Source organism: Peromyscus leucopus, chromosome 7 (assembly GCF_004664715.2).
Source record: "Peromyscus leucopus breed LL Stock chromosome 7, UCI_PerLeu_2.1, whole genome shotgun sequence".
In the NCBI taxonomy this organism is placed as follows: Eukaryota; Metazoa; Chordata; class Mammalia; order Rodentia; family Cricetidae; genus Peromyscus; species Peromyscus leucopus.
This window is the reverse complement of record NC_051069.1, coordinates 28,970,421-28,989,130: the sequence shown is the minus strand read 5'-3', so window position 1 is coordinate 28,989,130 and position 18,710 is coordinate 28,970,421. Positions and strand designations below refer to the sequence as shown.

Below are 18,710 nucleotides of genomic sequence, written 5' to 3'. Positions count from 1 at the left end.
ACAGCACTTTTATAGTCTGCCCAAGGTCTTGGGTTAGTTCCAAGAAACACACACATGGCTCTTCCCACTACTTTGATTAACAGTAATGAATTGAGCATTGTACACAGACATAGATAGCCATTTGTTTCCTAAGTCTGTTAATAGCTGTTCAAAGTAATTTTCAGATGGAAAAATGGAGGTTCTGAAAAAAGTAGAAATTGCCCTAAGTTGTTGGAAGGAGTGGTGCACACCTCTGATCCCGGCTACGGGGGAGTCGAAGACAGGATGAGGATGGCTTGAGCCCAGGAGTTCAAAGACTGCCTAGACAATTCAGGAGGCCCTCATCTCAAAATGAAAAACAGCCTTGGATCTGGCAATGGCTCAGTGGGTAAAGTCAAGGTCACCTGAGCTTGAATCAGTGTAAAGGTGCAAGGAGAGAATCCACATATGGACCATCCACCCTACCTCCACATATCTCTCTCTCTCTCTCTCTCTCTCTCTCTCTCTCTCTCTCTCACACACACACACACACACACACACACACACACGCTAAATAAATGTAAAAAAAAAAATAAGAAGAATAGGCCTAGGTCAAATAGTACAAGTAGGATTCAGTCGCAGGCCATCTGATCCAGTCTATCAAACTGCTCTAGGGCAGGTAGTGGGGCCTGTCAACCCAACCCTTGGGAACTGTCACAAGATCAAGGCTAGCCAGGGCTCCATAGAAAGGCTCGTGCCAGGAGACCTTCTGTCGTGCAACTTCTTTAATAAAGCTGCTTAAAGCCCAGGATTTCTTCTGAGACAGGGTCACTAGCTCTGGGTGGCCTGGAACTCACAGAGATCTGCCTGCCTCTGCCCCCTTAGTATTTCGAGAACCACCATGCCTGGCCCCTGTTACTCTCTTTAAACAATCTCATTGGAGCAGTTTACTGACAGGACCTCAAATAACATCACCCAAATAACAATCACAGTAACAGAACCTTTAACCTGATTTCAAAAGGGCAAAAAATGTTTGAACAAAAGGTCTTTTATCCTGCTTATCTGATACTGAACACAGCAAGATACTAACCTATCCTGACTAGGTCCGGGGCTATGTGCCTTGTTGGAGTATTTTAAAACACTATTATCACAGGTGTGTGTATATGTGTATGGAGGTAAGAGGCCAGCTTGAGGGAGTGCTTTCCTTTCACCCTGTGGCCCCAAGGGATCAAACTCAGGTCCTCAGGCTGGGTACGTGGACCTACCTGCCGAGCCATCTCCCTGGATCTGTAGGTTGAGACGAGCTCATGAAGCCCACAGAGAACTCCTATCTATTGAGGCTGGCTTTTAAACTCCTGACCCTTCTGTCTCCACCTCAAAACGCCGGGGTGTAGGTGTGGGAGTACTGTCATTCCCAGTTTCTGAGTGACCGTTTCTCCTGAACTAGAGTAAGCCAGAGCTGTTTTGCATGTCTTGCTCTAGGATGTGCTTGAAGATCAGTCACTTTTTGTTTTGAGATTAAGTCTAAGTAACCAAGCATGTAGCCCAGGCTGGCCTGGAACGTGTGTTCTTCCTTTCTCAGTTTCTTGTTTATCAATGTATGCTACCACACCCAGTTTCACTAGGCCTTTTGAAGAGGTTCTTCAGGAGGCTGAGGATAGAAAGCTTAGTGGTGTACTTGCCTAACATGTGTAGAGCCTTGTGTTCAAGTCCCAACACTATGAAGTTCTTCAGTGAGCTTAACTTTCCTAGATGCCACAGGCACCACCCACCGCTGATGTGATGTGGGGCCAACCCGACAGGAAGATCACAGGTAGGGAATTAGAACTCTCAAACACAGGGTGGTTCTTAGATATAATTTAGAATCGCCGGACGGCTAGATGTAATGGCACATGCTTTTAATCCCAGACTCAGGAGGCAGAGCAGGAGGATCTTTGGGAGTTCAAGGCCAGTCTGGTCCACATAATGAGTTATAAGCCAGCTAGGGCTACACAGTGAGACCCTGTCTCAAAAAAAAAAAAAAAAAAAAAAAAATTACCTGAAAAGTCCCCATAAAATATTCTTCAACCCTCAAGTCATTATACTCTTTTATTTATAGGCTCTGAGAACAAGGACCCAAGCACAGCCTGGTGCCCTTGACTAGAGAAGAAAGCAGCTATTGTCCACAGAGAGGTTGCTGAGGTGCCCGTCTTCACTGGTGTGGAATAATCTAGATTGCTGGTCAGCAGGAGGGCAGTAGGCTGGCAAGATGAGAGGAAGGAAAAGCAGATCCTGTCTTGAGTCTGAACTGTGGTCATGCCTGTGCTTTAGGGGCCCAAGAGTTCCAGGCCTTCCCAGGAGCTGCTTAATTAAGTTCCCCTCCTGGAGTGCATCAGCAGGTCCCGCTGCAGCCCAGCCTCCAGGCTGGGGGTCAGTCTGGCTGTAGGAGGGTCGGTCAGGAGAGTCAACTTGTTGAAAACCCCTCGGCCAAAGTAGTCGGCAATCACGGAAAAGCTGTCGTTGGAGCATTTGAGCTGGAAGGAAAGAGGAAGAGAGTCAGACCCACAGTGCTCGGCTGCTCACTGTAAAAACAAGTCCTCTGGTACTCCGAGAACACTGTGTGACACTGATGGTGGCCCTGGTCGTGTGTGTGTGTGTGTGTGTGTGTGTGTGTGTGTGTGTGTGTGTGTGTGTGTGCGCATACACCAACAGAGGCCAGAAGAGGGCATCAGATACCATGGAACTGGATCACAGGCAATTGAGAGCCTCGTGATGTGGACTCAGGTCCTCCAGACACAAGTGCCCTGAACTACTGAGCCATCATCTCTCCAGCTCCCCCTCCCCACCCCTTTTAACCTCCTCATCCCCACCTGGTGCTGGAACTGGTCATGAAGGTCTCGCTTCTGCTCCTGGGCCCGGATCATGTCCATCACCTTGCGGTTCTCAGGGAGGCAGGTGGGGCAGTCAGCGTCGCTCTCCGAGTAACTCTCAAAGCAGTGCTGGTGGAAGGAGTGGCCGCACAGGAAGTGGACTGAGGGCAGCTCCAGGGCGCTGTTACAGATGCTGCACTTGGTCTTCTGGAAAATCTTGGGACTACGGGCAGGAGACAGGAACAGTGGCAAAGACTGAGGACAGGGCCAAACACCCAGGAGAGAAGAAACAGATGAACAAGTCTCGGCAAGGTCCCAGAAGCCCCGCCTGGTTTTAGCACCCAAAGGGAAATCAAATGGACAAAAGCTCCCACCTGGAGTGAAGCTTTTCACCAGCACATAGTCCAGAAGGATAGACTCTGCCCTCTTTCAGTTTCCAAACTGCTATCACCTCCTTTTAAAGGAGCCATTCCTGCCCACCTATCTAAAACTGTGGCAGACATCTGCAACAGGGAGGAGGTGCAGATCTACTTTAGCAAAGTGTTTACTTAGTAAGGCCCCCGGCCTGCATTCAATCCACGGTATCATGGCATTCAACACCACCACCCCCAGCCCCGCCCTGACCGCCCCCCCACACACAGACACAGACACACACACTGTGTTCCTCTCCCTTTACTATTATCTTCTTTACAGATTTCCATACCTGGCTTTATTCACTTTTATGTATATGAGTGGTTTTTTTTTTCTTTTTTAAAGATTTATTTATTAAGTACACAGAAGAGGGCGCCAGATCTCTATTACAGGTGGTTGTGAGCCACCACGTGGGTGCTGGGAATTGAATTCAGGACCTCTGGAAGAGCAGTTGGTGCTTTTAACCTCTGAGCCATCTCTCTAGCCCATGAGTGGGTTTTCTCTCTTTCTCAGAGAAGGGTGTTGGATCCCCTGGAACTGAAGTTATAAATGGTTGTGAGCCACTGTATGTGTGCTGTGAATCAAACAAGTGCTTTTAACAACTAAGCCATCTTCTAACTCCCTCCCACCACTTCCAATTTTTAAGGTTTCTTTTTTAAATTATGTTCGCGTGAGTTCAGGTATCCGCCAGGCAGGAAGTATCGGAGCCCCTGGAGTTACAGGTGGCTGTGCATGCCTGACATGAGTGCTAGGAACTGAACTTGAGTCCTCTGCAAGAAAAGAACATGCTCTTCTCAATCACTGACCTATCTCTCTAGTCCCCTTCTCTTTCTGCATTCATTTTCTCCTCAGAATTTACAACTATCTCCAACACTGTAACCATCTGCCTATTTGGTTTCTAGATTTATTTTACGTGTATGTGTGTGCCTGAGTGTATACCACTAGGGTTCTAGTGCCTGCAGAGGTCCGAAAGGACATCAAATTTCCTGGAGCCACTTGATGTGGGTGCTGGGAACTGAACCCAAGTCCTCTGCAAGTGCAGTGAGCACTCTTAACTGCTGAGCCATCTCTCCAGTCCTGAGCCCGCTGATTTAGAATGTTTACTGTAGTCTCTAGGACATGAGGCCCATGAAGACAGGGCTTCTTGTTTGCGTTATTCATTAAAGGCTTAGGACATAATAAAGGTTGAGTGGGATGAAGAAACCTTTTCATAGTAAACATTTTACATTGTAATGGGCAGAATAGACAGAACACTTGACAGCTGGGTGTGGTAGTAAATGCCTATGATCCCAGCACTTCAGGAAGATTTGAGTCCAGGGCAGCTTCAGCTACATGACTGTCTCAAACAAACAAAACAAACCCCTAAGGATTTGACACTTGAGAATAACACTATCCAGGCAGGATGGCTCACTCCGGAAATCCCAGCACGCAAGAGGCTAAAGCAGAAAGACTGCTTTGAGTTCAAGGCTAGCCCAGGCTGTAGGGTAAGACTGTCTCAAAAATAGAGCAAAATATGGGCAGGAGAGACAAATCCATGATTAAGAGCACTGGCTGCTCTTCCAAAGGACCAGGGTTCATTTCCCTAGCACCCAATGTCAGTTCACAACTGTCTGCAACTCCAGTTCCAGGATCTAACATCCTCACACACACACACATACATGCAAGCAAAACACCAAGGCACATGGGGGGGGGGGGAGCAAATTAAATAAAAACAAAAACAGAGCCTGGTGTTACAGGCCTGGAATCACAGCTATTGAGAAGGCTGAGGCAATAGAATCAGAGGTTCGTGATCAGCCTGGCCTACAAAGTGAGTTCAAGAAGTGGCTGGGTAATTCAGTGAGACCCTGTCACAGCAACTACAAAAAAAGGGCTGAAGAGATGAGTCAGCAGATAAAGTGCTTGCTGACATGCCAGTCTGAGCCCGAGCCCGTGTGGAGAAGTGAGTGTGGTGGTGCGGACCTGTGATTCAGGCACTCCTAGAGGTGTGGGCAAGGGAGACTGGAGCATGCAGTGTGGAAGAAGTAAGAGTCTGCCTCAGCAAGGCCAGAACTAGTGAAAGCAGTCCTCTGACCTCTACAGGTCCCTGTGGCATACATGTACCCACACTCACACACAAAACAAAAGCAATTGTTTTTAAAAGAGTCTTGGGGGTCCAGCTTGGTGTTACTGTGCTTGCCTCGCATTTAAGTGGCTCTGGGGGTCCAGCTTGGTGGTACTGTGCTCGCCTCGCATTTAAGTGGCTCTGGGATCAATCTCCAGAAATGCAAACAAATAAAAATGTTGAGATCTAAATTATCCACTTTCTGTACTTTCTAAAATCATATTTTATTTCAGAACATCTTCACAACTTAGATGTTTGCTTAGAAAATGTAAATATTATGTATGCAGAAAAGAACTGGCTTGGTCATAAAATGACCTCCTCCAAAGCCCATTATGGGACTTACGGGGCTAGAAAGATGGCTCTGCAGTTAAGAGTACATACTGTTCTTGTAGAAGGAAAATTGAATTCAATTCCCAGCATACAGGGGCTGGGGTGGGCCGGGGCTCAGAATTGCCTGTAACTCTCTCACCTGGATCTGATGCCTTTGTCAAATGTAGGCACCTGCATTCAGGTGCACAGACTTGCACACAAACACATACATAATTTAATAGGGCTGAAGAGACGGACCACCGGTTAAACATACACACTTCTCTTGAAGAGGACCTGAGTTTAGTTCCCAGCTTCTACATTACAGGGCTCACAACCGCCTATAACTCCAGTGCCAGGAGATCCAATAGCCTCTCTGGCCTCAGCAGGCACACGCTCTCATACAAGCACAAGCACACTCACACACACACAAATACACAGACACACAGACTCACGCACACTAACATCTTTCTTCTTTTTTCCTGTTTTTTGGGGTTTTGTTTGTTTGTTTGTTTCTGGGACAGGGTTTCTCTGTTTTGTAGACCAGGTTGGCCTTGAACTCACAAAGATCTGCCTGCCTCTGCCTTCCCGAGTGCTGGGATTAAAGGCAAGTGCAGCCAGGGCCAGCTTAGGCTGGGCGGTAGTGGCACATTTTTTTTTTTTTTCCCATACATTGAAATCTTTTAAAGATTTATGGCTAGGCATGGTGGCACACCCCTTTAATCCTAGCACTCAGGAGACAGAAGCAGGTGGATCTCTGTGATAGAACAGCTAAGGCAATATAGACAAAACAAAACAGGGCTGGAGAGATGGCTCAGCGGTTAAGAGCACTGGCTATTCTTCCAGAGGTCCTGAGTTCAATTCCCAGTGACCACATGGTGGCTCACAACCATCTATAATGAGATCTGGTGCCCTCTTCTGGCTTGCAGACATACATTCAAGCAGAACACTGTATATATAATAAGTAAATAAAGCTTTAAAAAAAAAAAAAAAAAAGCCGGGCGGTGGTGGCGCACGCCTTTAATCTCAGCACTCGGGAGGCAGAGCCAGGCGGATCTCTGTGAGTTCGAGGCCAGCCTGGGCTACCAAGTGAGCTCCAGGAAAGGCACAAAGCTACGCAGAGAAACCCTGTCTCAAAAAACCAAAAAAAAAAAAAAAAAAAAAAAAGGGGGGGGAATATATAACTAATCATTTTTTTTAGAATTCCTTCATTAAGATATGAGCTGGAGTGTGTAGTTTCAGTGGTAGGGTAGATGCCTAGCATGTACAAGAGGCCTTCAATCAGTGATTCTCAACCTTACTAATGCTGTGACCCTTGAATACAGTTCCTCATGTTGTGGTGACCTTAACCATAAAATTATTTCATTGCCACTTCACAACTATAATTTTGCTATTGTTATGCATCAGTAGTGTAAAGCTGGCAGCGGTGGCGCACACCTTTAATACCAGCCCTCAGGAGGCAGAGGCCAGTGGATCTCTGTGAGTTCGAGGCCAGCCTGGTCTACAGAGTGAGTTCCAGGACAGCCAGGACTACACAGAGAAATCCTATCTGGAAAACCTTAAATAAATGGGTGAATAACTGAATTGTGATGTAAATATCTGATATGCAACTCCCAAAGGGGTAGTGACCCACGGGTTGAGAACCGCTGCCCTGGATTAATCCTTGCAGGAGGAAGAAGGGGGAAGGGAGAAAGGAGGAAAAAGGAGGAGCTCAGACACACTTCCCAGATCCTCTGTCTGGAAAGCACACAACATCACACTGTGACAGACGAAGTCATCCCCTGTCCGCTCCACATATCCAATTACGGCTACCTTGACTTGAGCTCTTGGATTTCCTGGCGGATGCGAGTGGTCTCCTCCCTGTACCGCCTCACCCGAAGCTCGTCCTGTGCAATCTGCTGGCTCTGCTTCTGCAGTTTTTGGACCAGGTAGTCTCGGATGATGGACAGGGTAGCTGTGGAGTTGTGGGCCAGGGTCTGTACCACTGAGATGAGAGGCCAAGAAGACATGAGATAACGAGCCTCGCAGCACCCACTAAAAGGAGCCTCCCTCAGCCAGCCTCTCCTCCCAAGTACCTAGAAGAGGTGGCATGAGGTTCTTGTTCTCGATATGCTTGAGTACGGCTGCCACGTACTCCTTGCAGTCTTCCTCCTTGCGGGCGAAGTAGCTGAGGGCCTGTTCCCACAGGGAGGGGTCCTGCTCCCCATGGCGCTCGCACACGGCAATTACCTGCCGGTACTGCCCATGCTGCATGTGGTAATGCATGATCTGCTGGAACCTGGGGCCGGGGAAAGGGCACACCTCAGAGGTTGTCCCTGGAAAATCACCTGACTTTTCCCCTTTCCCTGGAAGTCCCCGATTCTTACAGCTTCCCCTGCTCGTAGAGGTAAAGGACCCCATCCTGGAAGTCGTGCATTTGGCACAGGACCAGTGCCTTGTCAAACACATCACAGAACCGGCCACTCTTCAGCAAGGAGATGGCCTCTGCGTGAAGTTTCTCCTTGGCCTACAAGAGAAGTGGGTGGGGCTGTTAGTCAGCAGAGGGCACAAGATTTTTTTAGACAAGGCAGATCTACTGAGATCTCTCAGTCCGAATTTCCCACCAGTGAAACCCATATAGCCCCAGAGGTGAGGGGCTACTCTGAAAATCAGCTGTTTTCAACCTGTGGGTCATGATCCCATTGGCAAGCCTCTATCTCCAAAAATATTTACATTATGAATCACAACAGTAGCAAAATCACAGTTATGAAGTAGCAATGAAAATAATTTTATGCTGGGGGTCACCACAACATGAGGAACTGTGTATCAAAGGGTCGCAGCATCAGGAAGGTTGGGAATCCCTGATCTAAAGAAAGCAACAAAGGTGGCCACAAAGCTAGCTAGAGGACAGGCACAAGAGGAGCTATCTTTTCTTGATTCATTGCTAGGGAAGGAACCCGAGGCCTCACACACGCGAGACCACTGAGCTTTCCAGCACCTCCCATGCTCTGGCCAGGTGTCACCTGTGGCTCCTTCTCATGGGCCCAGTTCTGCAGCCGCAGCTCCAGGAGCGTGTCGTAGATGCCCTGGGGTGAGTCCGGCTGCACCTCACTCATGTGCTCCAGGAAAGCTTTCAGCTCTCTCGGGTTGTTTGCAAAGATGGGGATGAACTCCTCGGAGTTGGCCTAGGACGGAGGAGAAAGAGGCGAGGGGACTGAGTGAGCGGGCCTCTAAGGTGACCCCTGCTACCCCAAACTGTTTTCCCAGGTCTCACCCGGAAGCCTGGAGCCTCCCGATCACCTCGGCCTTCTGGACTGGGCCGGTAGTCAGTACAAAGTCCTTTCAGCAACTGGGTTGTCTGCTCTGGTATGTGGTGCATGAGGATCTTGCCATAGCGCTTCATGTTACTCTCTGCCTGCTCAAAAGGCAGCTTACCGATATACTGAAGGGCTTCCTGGTAGTTCTGTAGAGAGGGAAAAGGCAAATTAGTGCTCTTCCTGCCTCACCCACCAGGATGCATTTTTATCTTTCCCAGTATGTTCTCAAAGCAGCACTTTGCCCAAAGCAAGAACCTCACCCACCTTAATGTCCTCTAGCTGGATCTTCAAGTACCACTCATGATGTGCATGGTTCTCAGCCAGATAGAGGGCATGGGAGTAGTAGCCAGCCTGCCGGAGGACCTTGATGGCCGTCTCCACATCAAAGTGGACCTCGCTCTCACTCTTTGTCTGCCAACAAGACATTAAACAAAGTCATTCACACAGAAGCGGCTGGAGAAGGGAGAACAAGCAGGCATCTTTAAGGGATGTTACTAAAGGGCAATTACATCTTGGCTGTGAAAACATGCCAGCCAGCCTCTTGCAATTTCTGCTTAAAACCCCAAGGCTTTCCTCTGTCCCTATCATTAGAAAGACATTTCTAGGGCTGGAGAGATGGCTCATCTCTAGTTAAGAGCACTAGCTGCTCTTCCAGAGGACCTGGGTTCAATTCCCAGCCCCCACATGGCAGCTCACAGCTGTCTATAACTACAGTTTCAGGGGATCCACCCTCACACAGACAAAACACCAATGCACATAAAATAAAATTAAATAAATGTAAAAAAAAAAGAAAAGAAAAGAAAGACATTTCTGAGGACTGAGAGCTTCTTTAATGGCCAAATAAAGCTGGCCCTCTGCTTTCCTGTGTTCTGTTCAGAAACAGCACGTCTGAGTAAGCCACTGCAGGTTCAGTGAGGCTTACTAGGAATCATCCCATCCAACACCACCCTTCACCTTGATGAATTCCTCCAACTTTGAGCTGTCCTTGAGCTTGGTATAGCAGTTCAGAAGCAGGGTGGTATGATCAGCATTAGCTAGAGATTGCCGATGCAGGGTCTGCAGGTAAGCAGTCAAGTTGTGGATGCGCTGGGCATCCAGAAACTTCCGGATCACGTAAGATGGCTCCAACTTTCCAATGGTTCTAGGAAAACATCAGTACCATCAGGGATGGGGTACCTAGTGGAGTGGCTGTACAGGGATCACTGTAGAGCATGTTAGTGGGTCTTGAGGAGCTCACTTCTAACAAAGTCAAGGTGGTATCAGGATAGTAGACTATTAAAATACCACACTGCACAAGGCTCCACAACACTGGCTCTTTTGGTGTTGTTTTTGAGGCAAGGTCTTACTATGTAGTCATGACTGGCTTAGCAAACTGTTATCTGGACCAGGTTGGCCTTGAACTTAGGGCAATCCTCCTGTCTCTCTTTTCCAAGTGCTGGGATTATAGGCAAGTGCCACCACAACCAGCCCAGTACACTGGTTCTTCTTTTTTATGAACCACTTCTCAAACCTGCACGTTTTCCTTGCTGCCAAAGTAAGCATGAGTACAGGGCTGGGTGGCTTTTGTTTTTTTTGAGATAGGGTCTCTATATGTAGCACTGGCTGTCTTTTTTAACTCAATCAATCCTCCTGCTTCAGTCCTGGGACTAAAAGCATGTACCAGCATGCCCAGTTATCCTCTCACTGGCAGCCAACTTTCCATAGTAAAAGTGAATACTTCCTGATGAACTACAAGGCACCTTCTCCCCCCTCCCCCGACACACACACTTCTGCTTTCGTCTCCAGCATGGGTTTCAGAAATCTAGCTGACTGCTCTGCATCCAGAGCTACATCCCATGGCACACCCAGACTAACCGGATATACTGCTGCACAGCCCCATCATGGTTGCCCTTGCTGTAGAGATGGTCTCCATACTGCATGAAAATTTGAGCTAGCCCATCGCTGTCCAGATGTTGACTCTTAGCCAAGTTAATTGCCATCTCAAATAGATTCTTCTTAAACAGCATCTAGAGGAGAAATGAGCACACTGGTAGAGGCAGTCCTGAGAGTACACCCTCCCAAAACATCCCATAATAGACAAAGTAAACAGTCCTGCTGGAGTTACAATCTGCCTACAGGCTAGACAAAGACCTCAAGGTAACCCCAAGACCAACACCAGCATCACCTCACCTCACACAGGTCTGTGTAAACAAGGAGGGTTGGCTCAGGTTCCCAGCCACTGTTATGCTATCCTAAGGAAACTGAATAAGGCTGTGACCCAAAGGAAGGAAAGTCCCTGGGCCCAGGTGACCTAAGAAACCTATTCCTGCAGCTACTTCCAGATGCTTGTGCCAACTCTGAGAACCTGGTGGCCTTGCCTCCAGTTTGGTCTGTGTGTCCTTCTCCTGCAATGCGTGGACCCGCCCATCCCGCGTCAGCACGTACAGGGAGCCCCACTCGGCGAGCACATCCACTACATCCTCAAAAACAGCGCTGTAGGCTATGAACTTGTTGCACAGGTCATAGATGTTGAGAATTTGCTTGTCAGAGCTCTGTGAGTCCCTGTTGGTAAACTCTGACCTGCACAGGAAAGAAAAGCACCCACTATTTAGGCCAGCTCTGTCTCAGTCCCCTTACAGTTCCTTCCCATGACAACTCTGGTGCTGCCCCATCCCAGTCAGAACAAATCACCTCACTGGCCCCTCCAGCAGTTCATCTCACACATGCAGAATTGTGCTGACAGCTGTGGAAAGAACATAATCCTGGTCTTACCCTTTAGCATCCCATCATTAATCCCAGCCAACAGAGTAGAAAATTAAACATTCAGATGTCTACCCACTCAACAACAACAACAAAAAATCACCCATGGCCTGGTATAACACTAGACAATGTGCTTGGTACTGAATGAAAGCAATCCAACAGGGGCTAGGAGAGGGCCCTGCTGATGAAATGCTTGGTCTGCAGCACGAGGATCTCAGTTCAATACTTAGATCCACATTTTAAAAAGGTACAGGGGTGGGAGAGATGGCTCGGCAGTTAAGAGCACTTGCGGCTCTTTTAGAAGACCCCAGTTCAGTTCCTAGCACCCACATCAGGTGGCTCACAACCACCTATAACTCTAGCTTCAGAGGATCAGATGCATCTGACCTCCATGAGCACCCGCACACGTGTGCACAAAATCCACACACAAATATCTACACATAATTAAAGGGAAAAACATAAACTAAAACAACGGGTACAGTGGCACACACTTGGGCTAGGGAAATGGGTACAGGCAGATCCTGGGGCCTCACTGGTTGCCAACCTGCAGCCTAGTATACTTGGTGAGTTCCAGGTCAGTCAGAGACTGTCTCCAAAATAAACAGTGGATCGTACCTGAGGAATGACACCTGAGGCTGTCCTCCGGCCTCCACACACATGCGTACATACATGCACCAGCACACACATGAGCACACACACACAAACCAACAGGGAGTGCTTTCACTATGCCAAAGGCCCACCATTCCCTTTCAGTGCTCCAGAAAACAACAATGAAGATGACAAAAAAACCCCAACAGGAAAACCCAGGCTGGGGGCTGGAGAGATAGCTCAGAGGTTAAGAGCACTGGCTCCTCTTTCAGAGGACCCGGATTCAATTCCCAGCACCCACGTGGCAGCTCACAACTGTCTGTAACTCCAGTTCCAGGGGATCTGATACCTTCACACCAATGCACATAAAGTTAAATAAATAAAGAAAGAAAGAAAGAAAAGAAAAGAAAACCCAGCCTTACACTTCCTCCACTTTGCACTTCCTCAACACTCAATCCTCTGGTTCTACCTAACTTACTTTAACCAAAGAGGAAAAAAATCCAATCCCAGTATTTTCACAGCAAATGTCTGGAGCAAAACCTTATTTATTTATTTATTTATTTATTTATTTATTTATTTATTTACTTACTTACTTACTTACTTACTTACTTACTTACTTACTTATTTATTTACTTACTTACTTACTTACTTACTTACTTACTTACTTACTTACTTACTTACTTATTTATTTATTTTCCAAGACAGGGTTTCTCTGTGTAGCTTTGCGCCTTTCCTGGAACTCACTCTGTAACCCAGGCTGGCCTCGAACTCACAGAGATCCGCCTGCCTCTGCCTCCCAAGTGCTGAGATTAAAGGCATGTGCCACCACCACCCGGCTGTAAAACCTTATTTTTCAGTAAAAATAGTTAACTGAAATGAATCTAGGTGGAAGGTCACCCTACATAAAACTCAAATGACAGACTGGCTGGATCCAGGCATTAGGGTTTTAAAAATAGGATAGTCTGGGGCACAAGTCTAGTCCTCTCCTTTTCCCCTTTCCCGGGAGTCTTACTTGGGAGAAACCTTCCGGTCGCGGGAGACAATGACAAGGTAGCCTCTGAACCAGTGGGTGATGAGCTTATGACCCTCAAAGGCAAAGCAGGGCCCACGTTCATCTGGCTGATAAAGGTAAACACACTCATCTCCGGCAACAATGAACTGCAGGTCCTGAGAAGGGTCGCTCAGGGCTGAGCAGCGCAGGCCACAACCATGGGTGTCCAGCTCCACACGGGGGTAGTCCTTTCCAGAAACGATGTAGGACTGCCAAAGGTAAGAAAAAGTTAGCAGGCTCCCCTAGACGAGGCCGTACCTAAGCCTTCATAAAGACACTCATTTCTTTTCTTTATTTTGTTTGTTTGTTTTTTCTCAAGACAGGGTTTTTCATTGTAGCCCTGGCTGTCCAGGAACTTGCTCTGTAGACCAGGCTGGCCTCACAGAGATCCACCTGCCTCTGCCTCCCCAGTGCTGAATTAAAGGTGTGCACCATTACACCCGGCTACATTTTCTCCACTTAGCACTCTACTTGCCCTCGGTACCCTGCCTTCTCCAGTCACCACCATCCAGCTACTGGATCAGTGCATTGGGGGGCCACAGTCTCTTTCTTTTATATGATTGATCACAAGCTATTATGCGAGTTAAAGAAACACAGTGGTTCTTTGCTGTTTTATCAGAAGTGTATTCCTAGTCTGGGGAGGCAGTTCAGTCTAAGTGTGAGCACAGTGAACGTTCAGCTCTGGGGTTGACCCTTGGTAGCAAACATTTTCCAAAAGCAGTTCACAACTGCCGTAACTCCAGCTGGCCTCTGAAGGCAAACGCACACACATAGCCTACACTTACAGACATACACATAAATAAAAATCGGGGGAGAAATAAGAATGTAATGGAATACCAGGAACCAGAGAAGTAGAGCTATTTGTCCTAACTATGCTTAACAATGGAGAATCAAGTTATTCTACTACAAGCACAGAGTTCTTTTCCTAAGTCTCCCTCTTCTAGTCTCCTACATGCAGAAATAAAGTATTAAACTGGGCAAATGACTCAAGGCTCTATGGCAAAACTTTAAGACTCCCGCCTCTCCTGTTAGTTGCTTACGCTATTTCCCTGAGCGCTGGAGAGACCCTCCTTGGTTCCCCTTGAGTGTGACCTTAATCATACCTGAACATTTTCAGTTGTCACAACAAACAAGTGAGTGGTCTTTCCTGCTTGGCGAAAGGCCAGTCCAGTGACTGGATAGTTGCCCTTGTGCAAAATCTGGGTCTTGCTATGGCGGTCCCGGGTGATGTCTCCCTTGTTCAGAGTAACACTGCCATCTGTGAAACCTGAAGACCAGAAAACAGTGTTTCAGTGAGGTTGTAAACAGAAGGGAGTGGAAGCAGAGAAAAAGGCCATGGGAGGCACTCGTAAGAAAGACATGCTTTCTCCTGCACCTACAGCTTCAATAATGGTAACCTGGGAACCTCAGTATCTCTATTCACTGACTCATTTTCCCTCTCTCTCTTCTTTCTCCCTCTCTATTTCGTTTTTCGAAACTGGGTTTCTCTGTGTAGCTCTGGCTGTCCTGGAACGCCCTCTGTAGACCAGGCTGGCCTCGAACTCAGAGATCCACCCACGGCTGCCTCTAGAGTGCTGGGATTAAAGGCGTATGCCACAAAACCAGCCCATTCACTGACTCATTTTCAAAGAAACTAAATATCTTACCATTATAAACTTTAATAAATCTACAAGGCCTTGGGTCAGTACCATGAGAACACCACATATGAACTACTTCAAAGAAAACGTGCTTAAAAATCTAGGAATTGCTGGGTGGTGGTGGTGGTGGTGGTGGTGGTGGTGGTGGTGGTGGTGGTGGTGGTGGTGCACGCCTTTAATCCCAGCACTCGGGAGGCAGAGGCAGGTGGATCTCTGTGAGTTCGAGGCCAGCCTGGGCTACCAAGTGAGTCCCAGGAAAGGCGCAAAGCTATACAGAGAAACCCTGTCTTGAAAAAATGAAAAAAAAAAAAAAATCTAGGAATAGGGCTGGAGAGATGGCTCAGAGGTTAAGAGCACTGGCTGTTCTTCCAGAGGTCCTGAGTTCAATTCCCAGCAACCACATGGTGGCTCATAACCATCCATAATGAGATCTGGTGCCCTCTTCTGACATGCAGGTGTATATGCAGACAGAACACTGTATACATAATAAATAAATAAATCTTTAAAAAAAAAAAATCTAGGAATAAAGTTCTAGGACAGTCAAGGCTACACAGAGAAACCCTGTCAGGGGAAGGGGGGAGTAGGGATGTTGGTTTCCCGCTTTTTGCCGCTTACCAATGGCCATAAAGTTGAGATTTTCATGAACCGTCAAACAAGACACAACGGTTGGCTCTGTCCCTGGGATGGCAGGGAAGATTCGGGTGCAGAGTGGATTGCCACCATCTCTCTTTTCTAGGTTCCAGATCTTTACCTGGGGACAGACCACAGACACGCGAGGGTCAGTCTCCCTGCAACCAAAACAACAGTCCTTGGCTTCTGGATCTTTCTTTTCTGGGACTTACCAGGGGGTTAATACCCTCTTCATCCTCACCAACTGATGCCAAAATATTGTGCTGCTTCAGCTGATACAGATGTGTCACACGTAGTTTGTAGGCCTGGAAGCCTGTGAGCTGTAGGGAACGTGGCAAGAACCAGATCTGGCCTTCCATATGTGCAGGGGAGTTAAGAAGCCTCCTTTCCAAGGAGTGACATATCCCACCCTCACCCTCTAATCTGTGGCTGCATTTGCTATACTTTAAGTTACCTTCAAACAACCATAGTCCTGAAGTATCACTACAGTAGACGAAGAATTAAAATATTTTATGAAAAAAAAAGTTGTAACTGAAAAAGAAACGCCAGGCAGTGGGACCTTTAGTCCCAGCACTTGCGAGGCAGAGGCAGGTGGATCTCTGTGAGTTTGAAGCCGGCCTGGTCTACAGAGTGAGTTCCAGGACAGTCAGGGCTACATAGTGAAACCCTGTCTCAAAAGGAAAAAAAAAAAACAAAAACAAAGACAAAAAGAGAAATATGTAGAGAGAAAGAAATGAGACACACACATCTTAAGAAAAGTCACATTCACATAACTTCCAATTACAGGATACTATTACAACTATACAGTTTCAGTATTATGTTGCTAATCTCGTACCGACTTTGAGTTAGAAATTAAAGGTATGGTCAGTATGTGTTTTCACTGATTTAACCATTTTTAAATTACCATGCTACAAAAGTGGCGTGTAGTAGACACTCTACTTTGAAGGGCGGAGGGGCAAAGCACTTGAGAAGAAGGCAGAATCTGAACCGTCAGCCTTTCCTAGGCTAGTAATATGGGTAAAATGCTTTGAGGCCAGCCCTTAATCCCAGTGCTCTGGTGACAGGCATCTCTCTGTGAGTTCAAGGCCAGCCTAGTCTACACAATGAGATCCTGTCCAACAATTATGTCCCAAAAAAGATACTCTGGTGATGCTGTGCAGGTTTAGCATCCTGTCAGCAATAGAATCAGAAGGGGAAATTGATATAGTACAGTGTACCATGTTGCTATTTACACTGTAGACTAGGCATGGTAAATGCATGTTTGGCTTACAGTACTTTCTATTTATGATGGATTCACCTGGGTGTGACCCCATCATAAGCTGAGGAACATCTCTATAGGAAAAAGCAGCACCTACGTCGTTTGTCACTATTTGTGGCTTCAGACATGACCTGAGGGCTTGACTGTACTTATACCAGAATCTAGATATCAAGGAACATGCACATAATCTCTTTAGAAACTCCAAGGGCTTCCCCCATATACCTCGTGACAAAGCAAACAAACTCCTTGACTCATTAGCCTCCTTGCCTACAATATCAGACAGAGAAAGTAGCACCTCACACTCGCATCTTCAAAGGCAAGTTGCATCTGCTTGGGAGGGGGCGGATCTTAACCTTGTCAAAATGGCATTAACAACCTATTTACAGAAAAGGAAACTGAAGCAAAGAGTTAAACAACTTGCCCAGGACTGCTCAGTTGACAAGTTAGAAAACGGACTTCCTTCTTTCTCCCATCAGACCACAGAAGAGGTCTGGGCTCGCATCTAAGTGCGAGCGCGCAAAGCACCGCCGGCAGATTCCATTCCAGCTGGAGGAATCTCCTAAGGATTCCGCGGAGGGAAGGGACAGCTCCACAAGAAGGATATCTCCAAAGACCAGGCTCCCGCGGCCGGAGTCGCAGACGGTGATTCCAGGAGGGAGGCAAAGGAACTTGGAAGCAGTGGATCCAGAGGCCGGCGCGGCCCCCGGAGCGGCCCCATCGTTACCCAGCGGCTCCTTCACCAGCTCCTTCTCGAAGAAAACGAAGCGCCGCCACTGCAGGTAGGCCGCCATCTTGGCCGAGGGCCCCCGCCTCCGGAAGCAACATCACGTGAGCCGCACAGGCGAGTCATGTGAGAGGCATCCTCCGGGAGCATGCGCGCTTGCGTAGGCGGTGCCTACTTCGCAAAGCTCTGGGGGTGGGGCTCGCTCGGTAGCTCCCTAGTGCTTTGATCTGGTTATAACCTCGAGGGTCCTTCATTCTGCGTCATTTTCCCCTTCGGACGCGCGGTGGCGCGTTTCGAGGCCAGCATGCCCTCCACCGCGAGACCGTGTCTCAAAACTAAAACGTTCAGCTCTGTTCGGGGTCGCCGTGCAGAGAGTCATGTTTTGGAAAACTATCTAATGCATCAGCTTTTTAATGTTGAATAGAGCTGAAATTAAACGCCACCTTTTCAGAAGTGGTTAAAAAAACAGCCTGATCAAATTCAAAGCTTTTTAGACATATATAAGACTTTATAAATGCAACTATTCCATCAATAGGCAAGTAGACGGATAGATATTATGTAATTTCTGTGCAGGTCTCTTTAGTAAACACATGCCTGTATAACAATCAGAAATCTTATTCCAGCCGGGCGGTGGTGGCGCACGCCTTTAATCCCAGCACTCGGGAGGCAGAGGCAGGCGGATCTCTGTGAGTTCGAGGCCAGCCTGGGCTACCAAGTGAGTTCCAGGAAAGGCACAAGGCACAAAGCTACACAGAGAAACCCTGTCTCGAAAAACCAAAAAAAAAAAAAAAAAAAAGAAATCTTATTCCAACCAAGAAAGCTTGGGTTTGGCTTTTGTTGTTTTTTGTTTTGCGGTGGGGGTACAGGGAAGCGCACAGATCAATAAAACGCTCAGGCACTGATGGCCTTGATGAAGGATGTCACACATTTCTGTGAATTGTAGCTTGCTGTGCCTAAGCGAGTTACATTTCTAACCTGTCAGAAATATTTTAGGTCATAAATGAAAGCAGGTGTACAAAACCGGTTTTTCAACTGCTGGGAAGGAGAAATAAAAGTTTGTGTCTGCCACTGACACATGTTGAACCAACCTTGTGGTGTATATTCAGTTCTGTGCATCTGTCAGAGTGTGCAGCGCCTGATACACTCAAAATATGCTCATTGA

The 18,710-nt window shown here is 47.4% G+C and overlaps 1 protein-coding gene across 2 annotated transcripts; it reads right to left on the bottom strand.

Annotated features, from left to right (window-relative positions):
* Window positions 1–2,028: 2,028 nt before the first annotated feature.
* On the bottom strand, window positions 2,029–17,656 carry Vps11 (VPS11 core subunit of CORVET and HOPS complexes). Of its 2 annotated transcripts, XM_028866360.2 has the most exons (16): window positions 17,429–17,656; window positions 15,779–15,927; window positions 15,552–15,687; window positions 14,403–14,566; window positions 13,261–13,508; window positions 11,279–11,480; window positions 10,776–10,927; window positions 9,876–10,062; window positions 9,186–9,332; window positions 8,879–9,067; window positions 8,628–8,789; window positions 7,992–8,131; window positions 7,701–7,903; window positions 7,438–7,609; window positions 2,808–3,030; window positions 2,029–2,471 (listed from the first exon to the last, which is right to left on the bottom strand). In XM_028866360.2, the coding sequence occupies exons 1-16, from the start codon at window positions 17,613–17,615 to the stop codon at window positions 2,307–2,309; spliced, it is 2,826 nt and encodes a 941-aa protein (XP_028722193.1). In that variant the 5' UTR covers window positions 17,616–17,656; the 3' UTR covers window positions 2,029–2,306. The 2 variants fall into 2 exon arrangements, with proteins under 2 accessions (XP_028722193.1, XP_037063460.1); XM_037207565.1 differs by lacking the exons at window positions 13,261–13,508; window positions 14,403–14,566; window positions 15,552–15,687; window positions 15,779–15,927; window positions 17,429–17,656 and having other exon boundaries at window positions 11,346–11,434.
* Window positions 17,657–18,710: the final 1,054 nt, after the last annotated feature.

What these genes read in the sequence shown, in the direction of transcription:
- Vps11 (XM_028866360.2), bottom strand. Translation starts at nt 17,615, where the DNA reads ATGGCGGCCTACCTGCAGTGGCGGCGCTTCGTTTTCTTCGAGAAGGAG. An exon ending in TGACAACTGAAAATGTTCAG is followed by an intron (nt 13,509 to 14,402) that starts GTATGATTAAGG and finishes TACCTTTGGCAG; the next exon opens with TCCTACATCGTTTCTGGAAA. An exon ending in GCTGTGCAGCAGTATATCCG is followed by an intron (nt 10,063 to 10,775) that starts GTTAGTCTGGGT and finishes ATGTTTTCCTAG; the next exon opens with AACCATTGGAAAGTTGGAGC.